The 7,311-nt window shown below is 39.3% G+C and overlaps 1 protein-coding gene and 1 long non-coding RNA gene across 3 annotated transcripts; both read left to right on the top strand.

Annotated features, from left to right (window-relative positions):
• The first annotated feature begins 2,740 nt into the window (after window positions 1–2,740).
• On the top strand, window positions 2,741–3,777 carry LOC148845517 (uncharacterized). The gene is made up of 2 exons (XR_016102083.1): window positions 2,741–3,265; window positions 3,360–3,777. It is a non-coding gene; the product is annotated as an uncharacterized LOC148845517 (long non-coding RNA).
• Window positions 3,778–5,067: 1,290 nt separating this feature from the next.
• On the top strand, window positions 5,068–7,057 carry RHC1A (RING-H2 finger C1A). 2 transcript variants are annotated; one of them, XM_088953968.1, is made up of 2 exons: window positions 5,068–5,218; window positions 5,842–7,057. In XM_088953968.1, exon 2 carries the CDS (start codon window positions 5,904–5,906, stop codon window positions 6,867–6,869), a length of 966 nt encoding a protein of 321 aa, XP_088810094.1. In that variant the 5' UTR covers window positions 5,068–5,218; window positions 5,842–5,903; the 3' UTR covers window positions 6,870–7,057. The 2 variants fall into 2 exon arrangements, with proteins under 2 accessions (XP_088810094.1, XP_088810093.1); XM_088953967.1 differs by having other exon boundaries at window positions 5,790–7,057.
• Window positions 7,058–7,311: the final 254 nt, after the last annotated feature.

Raw genomic sequence — 7,311 nt, 5'->3', positions numbered from 1 at the left:
CTTTTTTACTCCAAGTGCTTTCTAGGTGTAATGTTGATGCAACATCATTTACTGTTCGGCCACAGCCATTCATTTGCTATGGGCCCCACCTTGAGATGTGATTGCATCAGACAAGCATTCAAGCCAAGAGCTCAAGGCCCATGTCTTCTGATGAACCTTAATGAATTGACCTTATCATGGGCTCAATAGTATGACCTGTTCTTGTCCAAACCTATCTACTTTGTATACAAATGGTTGCTTTTTCTAATTAATGTGGAGAGAATGAAAATTGAAGAGACCCAAACCTCCTCAACCACCAAACCACTATCCCTCTCAAAGCGTCAACTCTTGTAGTGTGTATATGTGTGTGTTTGGGTGTAAAGAAATTTTGTTAATGGTTTTTTATGACTTTAGGGATGTCAGTGGGTTGGGTTAAGTGCTAAACAACCCACACTGATCCAACCGTCCCTATTGGGTTAGGGTCATGTCAGTTTCAAATGGGTTTCAAGTTGATATGAATCCGTGACAATCCAATTATTGATATTGTGGCATTTAAATACATACATACATATATATACATATAAAATATCATTCAAATTTGACTCATTTAAGGGTGCAACTTATACAGACCCAAGTTGAGGTTTTGTTAAATTATGAATGGTCCCCAGTGCAATACTGTAAAATGTTCAACTTGAGAACCCGAATTGCACCCCTAGTTTAGGTGGTCCTTCCTTTCATGGCGAAGACATTATGCTACCAGACTGCAATAAAAACTTAAAATACCCAACATGGTAAAGAACCCACCTTGACTCTCACTTAGATGGTAAGAGGCCTATGTTTCTAGTGAGCTCAGTCGGGTAAGGATAGTTTCGAGTTTTGACTAACATGGCAAAGGCTCAATTTTACCATGCCAATCTCTTAGAAGAGCCTGGATCTCCTGAAAGCAAAAACTCTAAGAACACAGTATGGCATAAAAAATATCTCATGTAATGGGGATGTGCTGTTAAAATGTTAAATTAGAGCTGGTGTCAAACTGTTATATGCTTAGCATTGTTTTGTTGATGACCAAGATTTGGCTTTCCTTTTTTTTTTTACCAATCATTGCTTATAGGCTTTTTGAGTATGCCCTAAGGATGACAATTTTCCCAGTCTCCAACTCCCCATTGGGTACCTGACCTCCCCAGTCCAATCAAATTGAGGATGGGAAGTTTGGTCCCCGCCCTCTTGCCAATCCTAATAGAACCCCACCTTGTACTCAGATCTGCTACCCCCAAGAACACCATCCATGCCTACGCCTACCCACAAGACACCACAGAACCATACATTGGGACCATCTCTCCCATACTTGTATGTTGTAGTTCATGAGGAGATATTCCCAATGTCAGCTATAGTGTTATGTGGGTAGGTACGGATAGTGTCATTGTGGATGGCAAATCGGGATGTGTGCATAAACCCTTTCAAATGGTCACTTCGACACGCCGAGATCGGAACATGTAGAAAGCATATAAACAATGTTTGGCAAGAAAATACAGAAGGTTTATAAGCAATGTTTGGTAAGAAAATGCGAAAGCCAAATTAGTTGTTCAAAAGCAGCCATGACAACGCCAGAAAAGGACTACATGGTGAAGGAAACGAAAACGATTTGAGGATTGATAGGAAATGGTTTCAAGGATGAAACCAAATTAACCAATCCCAATGATATGGAAATTATTTCCTGTTCAACTCGTTCAAATAAAAAAAAAAGTGAAGATATAAATAAAAAATTAATTGAAGTGGTTATAAATTATCTTTTAAAGCTATTTACATCAAAATAAATTTAAAACAATAAATTCAAAACTCAACTAAAAATATCAACACAAAAGCTTTCAACAATTTATATTAATGTGGGTCTACATCCCTTAAACATTCAAATCCAATCAAAGGTAGCTATTTGTCACATCAAAACGAGATCGGCTTCAGTTAGTGTAAGCCCGTGCTCACACTGTCCAAACAGCCTTTTGAAATCTTACATTAGAAATATCTCTCCATAAAATAAAGCACATAAGTATGGAGATATTTTTAATACAAAAATGTAAAGGTTGTTTGAATGGACTTTGCACTGACTAAAGCGGAACTCCATCAAAACAGTTAAAATCTCCCAACTCCCATTATTTGCAGCATTGATGTTGATCAATATACACCGATACTCAATATTTTGAGTTCTTTAGGCTCAGTTTGGAAATATATATATATACAAATATCTAGCAAAACCTTGTATTTTATATTTCTAAACCTGCATTTGCATTGTATATATGTGATTTTTTGTGATCTTCCAAATTTGGCCCTATTAGCTTGAAAAGAACACAAATATAAATATATATAGTAAAAATGCATGCAAAGTACAAGTTTGTGCATTGTATAGTTATTTGTACATGTACAGTTTTACTCCTTCCAAACGGAACCCAATTTGCATACAAATTTTTACTGAGCCTTATGGAAGGAGTTAGTATACATATTTGTATTTGCGCACTTCCCAAACAGAACCCAATTGGTTACACAAGATACTACCTGGGATTGTAGCATGAGTGATTTGGGAACTTCAAAGGTGATTAGGCCGAGGGTCTCACTTGTAACGAAAAAAAGACGTCAGAATCTCGAGGTGTGATCTCAAAGGTGAGGATTCCGATGGTTAAATTAGCCAAGGCAATGAAATGCCAAGGTGAAACAAGAGCAAAAGTAAACGGATCCCAAAATAAAGTGAACTGTATCACACTAAAACAGTGCAACCCTGGTGGCAAAAGAAAAAATTAAGAAAATTGGGCAGGCTTTGTCAGAGCAAAAAGTCGACAGGGAATGACTCCTCTTCTTCCCCATTCGGACCCCAAAAGAGGAATTTTTTGGCTTCGACTATTCATCATCGTTCTCCCTTGCTCGAAAACCAAGAGCGGCGGCTACCTCACACCGGCTTCACCCCCCACTCTTCTTCTCCTAATCTCACAAGGGAAAAGTCTTCAAAGTTAAAGTTCATCGGCATCTTGCTCTCAACTATAGCGAACCAAAGCGGTGCAATTGGAATAGCCACCGCCACTACAACTTCTGGTAGCAGTGGTAGTTTCTTTGCTTCGACCGACCATCCTCCCTCTTCCTCTCCCTTTTCCTCTCTTTCCATCCCATTCCACCCTCACTTCTTGCCATTGAATGGCCGTTGGACACCTTCTCCGATGAAAATAGACCAGCGACAGTGGCCATTGTCCTAGCAGTGAATTCCAAGCATCTCCGAAAGACTCCCCATCTGAGAGCTCATCAGGTCTTCCCTGATTTCAGATCATACCCCCGACAGTCTCTATGTTCAACGATGAATAAACAACAATGTTTGCTTTCTTATGCATTTCCCCTTGCAGCGAATCAAGAAGAAACTAAGAGGGTGAAAGAGGAAGGGGTGGAAGATGAAGGGATAGCTGACACCCACTCCTGGTTCACCGCCTCTATTGACAGCTTCGAGATGATGAACAGTTCGAAGAGGGGAGACAATACGCTGGAGCGGGAGAAGGTTACCAAGCTTAGAACTTCCACTGCTGGCTCGCCGTGTCCAGACGAGGAAGATAAACAATGCCAATCTCATCAAGTTTCGATTGGAAGAAAGAGAAGATGAGTCTCTTTTCTATTTGGACGAAGGGGAGAGTGAAGAGAGAGAGGAGAAGGGGTTGCCGTAAATTACATGCATTTTTATATTTGAGCATGATGTTTCTCATATAAATTTTCTTACAAAACAAACACATTATAATTAACTAAGAAAATAATTTTTTCTTTTCATTCCAACCTTTCTCAGCCCAATTTTCCCAGCAACCAAACAGATCTTAAGCCTATGTTTGGTTTGAAGGAAAATACAAGGAAAGGAAGGAAAAAGTAGGTAAGGTGATCATGTTGTATGGAACCTTTACAATCCTTGTATTAGTTTCCCTGCTTTTCCCTTCCTTTTCCTGCCTTTTCCTTCAAACCAAACATAGCCTAAGTGTGAGAATTAGAGTGAAAAAATTAGTTGTCGCTCCTAGTTCTTATTTATAGGTAAGGTCATATTGATGGGTGTGTTATGGCACCTTGTAATGGTTCCATACATCGGGTCACAACACAATAAAGGCTAGGCTCATTAAAATGATGATCACTTTGCCGAGTTTTACTGTAACATAGGTTTTCCTATTTTTCTCTTCTTTTCCTTACTTTTTTCTTCAAACCAAACACAGCCTAATAGAACTGAAGTCAAAGATCATAAAAACCTGCAAAATGACAATATTACCCTTCATGCGTGCCACATGTCGGACAAGGATTTGATGGATAATTACTACCATATCACATGCCCCCCACTTCCGAAGCCAAAGATTGAATAAAAAAAAATCCATAAATAATTAATAGTCCTTTTAATCTATCTTCCATCATATTTCATATGTCAATAATCATTTTCAAGATCCAGAATTTACGTTCAAATATCAGAAAAGGAAGCATTAAAACAAAATTTTACTTTTTTCTTTTATTTTATCAAAACTTTTCTACTTTTCAGCATTCAGAGTTCAGTGTTACCAAACAGCACCCAAAACGCCTTAAAGAGGCCAATGAGCAATTGAGCATGCGAGCCACTCTTGGGTTATTTACTGGAACACCCCCAATAATTTCAAAATTTTACTTAAAACCTATCTTGTAGTTTTTAACTTTTTATTTTACTAAAAACACCCCAACGAGTAGATTACCTCGGTCGATCATCCAAACGATGTTTAACGAACCAGAGTGGAGAGGGAAAGTAAAAGAAGCAATCAGCAGTAGAATCGTACGCAGAACAGAAAAGTTCAGAGATCTAGTAGTACATGATGCTACAATTCGTTGGCTGTAGCTTTGATCTACGGTTCTGATTATTCTATAGATCGATGTTGCTGTCGTTGATTTCATGCACGTGTTGGAAGGTGGGACCCGACCTACGCAAACCCCACCATTCCAGCGATGACAGCAGGAGTGGGACTTGGTCACCCTGGGAGATGTATATCTTTTTATTTTTTTGGGAGATGTATATCACCTTCTCATCGCATAATTTGACAAATCATTCTCGAGTGAAATACAGACTTATCACTTTGTCGTTGAACTCCTCTCTCCCCACTTTCATCGTTCATTCTCTGTCTAGGGTTTCTGCATTCTTCTCTTTTCCTTCTCTCTTCTCTACGTCGAAGCAGCTCTTCTTCAGATCTTACCCCCACTCTTCTCTGTTTCTATCGAGGTACGTCTCTGCATTTCTGGGTTTTTTTCTCTGTAAATATCTTATCTTCCCAATTATGTAAATATCTTTTCCTTTTGATATTGTATTCATTGTTTTGAGGATTTCCTGACATCAAAAGGAGTTTGAATTTTTGCAGTGTTTTGTCTGTTTTGGGTTTTCTTTCTTGATTTTGGAATTCTTGATTGTGGCAGATGTGTTGTACAGTTCTTTTCTTGTAATTACGTGATTCTAATGAAATGGGTTCTTGTTATTTAACCCATCTCTTGTTTTTTTTTTTTTTAATTCCCATTAAAGGTTTTATCTGTGATTTGAAATTTGCATGCTGAAGATATGGGTGTTTTCTGGTCGGTTGCTGTAGATATGGATTTGTTCTGTTCAATTGTTTAGGATTTCGTTCGTCAACGCGTATCACATCAAAGTGGGTTGATTTTCTGGTTTATTTATAAGAAAAATCCATGGGTTCTCTCTCAGTTCCTTTTTCTTCTTTACTCTCTTGCTCAAAGACTGACCTCGTGTTTTATGTCAGTTTCAATGTTTGATGCCTATTTCTTTTTACTGTGTAAATTGGTAGCTTTCGAGTGGTCTTGGAAAGAAAGGAAGAAAGGAAGTAATTGTGTGTACAGGGTGAGTTCGGTGTTTTGTCTCAGGAATTTCGGTGGCAAATACTCACAGAGAGAAGTAAAGGATGTCGAGCGGAGGAAACACTCATTGGTGTTACATATGCAGGCGGTTTGTAAGAATCCGTGGGCTAGATACAGTATGCCCTCTTTGTGATGGTGGTTTTGTTCAGGAAATCGATGAGATGGAGGGCATTGGATCTATGGGTTTCTTTGGTTCGGATGCTCATGACGATCATGACCAGAGGAATGCTTTTATAGAAGAAGCTCTCTCAGCCCTGAGCATGATGAGGCAAAGATTCGCAGGGAGAAACCATGATCTTGACACAAGAGGGAGGTCTGCTATGGTTCCTGAACACAGTATGGGATTTGGTCAATGTCCTTTCTTCTTATTTCGTGGTCAGATCCCTGTGGGGAGGTTTGAAAATGGTGAAATTGAGGACTTCTTCAATGGAGGTCAAGGAGTTGGGATGAGGCGGTCTAATGTGAGCCATTACTTCATTGGCCCGGGACTGGATGAACTGATAGAGCAACTAACAATGAACCTCAATAGGCGGGGGCCACCCCCTGCATCTCAGTCTGCCATTGATGCAATGCCCACAATAAAGATCACAAACAGGCATCTGCGCACTGATTCACATTGCCCTGTCTGTAAAGATAGGTTTGAGTTGGGTTCCGAAGCACGGCAGATGCCATGTAACCATATTTATCACTCTGATTGTATTGTCCCATGGTTAGTTCAGCACAATTCGTGCCCTGTCTGCCGCCATGAATTGCCTCCACAAGGATCTAGTAATGCTCGTAGTAGTCAAAATTCAAGCAGTGGCAACAGAAGCAGCAGTACTAGTAATAATTCCAGTGGCAGGGAAAATGGTGGGGAGAGTCATGGAAGGCGTAATCCATTCTCTTTCTTATGGCCTTTCCGCTCATCGCATTCGAACTCTCAACATGGTGAATCAGGCGGAAGCAGCTCAACAGCCATCCGTGAGGACAATCACCAGATGAATTATTCTGGATTCCCTTTTGATTATTAAGGCTGCGCTTCAACTATCATTTACTTCCTTCTCCTTGTTGTTTGGTCATAACACCTCTCCAATTAATCTATGTAAATTTTCTTGGAGTGAAAGCGGTGAGACCTTAAGTGCCGGAAGCATATATCTAGATGTAATTTGATGATCTCTGTCTCTACCTTCACTTAATGTAAATGATGTGATCTTTTTAAGTGGCTTGCTCATGATAATTCCCAGCAAAATAGATTTTTTTTTATTTTCGTTTCCAAATAAAATAGCTTTTTTTATACTTTCTAGCACTTTCATTGGTGACTTATGTTGATGTAATCAAGGTTATTGGTTCTACTGCTGCTGTTAGAGTTTGCTTGGTTTCTGGATGTAGTTGATGCCTATTTTATCAGTCTCTTTTCTGCTACTTCACTTCTATGGAATTGGAATGTAATCATTGTTGCATGTTTAAGGACTC

Source organism: Nelumbo lutea, chromosome 7 (genome assembly GCF_056320005.1).
Source record: "Nelumbo lutea isolate HS-2025 chromosome 7, American lotus-T2T, whole genome shotgun sequence".
Taxonomy (NCBI): Eukaryota; Viridiplantae; Streptophyta; class Magnoliopsida; order Proteales; family Nelumbonaceae; genus Nelumbo; species Nelumbo lutea.
The sequence above is the reverse complement of the archived record's forward strand: the minus strand, read 5'-3'. Positions and strand labels throughout refer to the sequence as shown.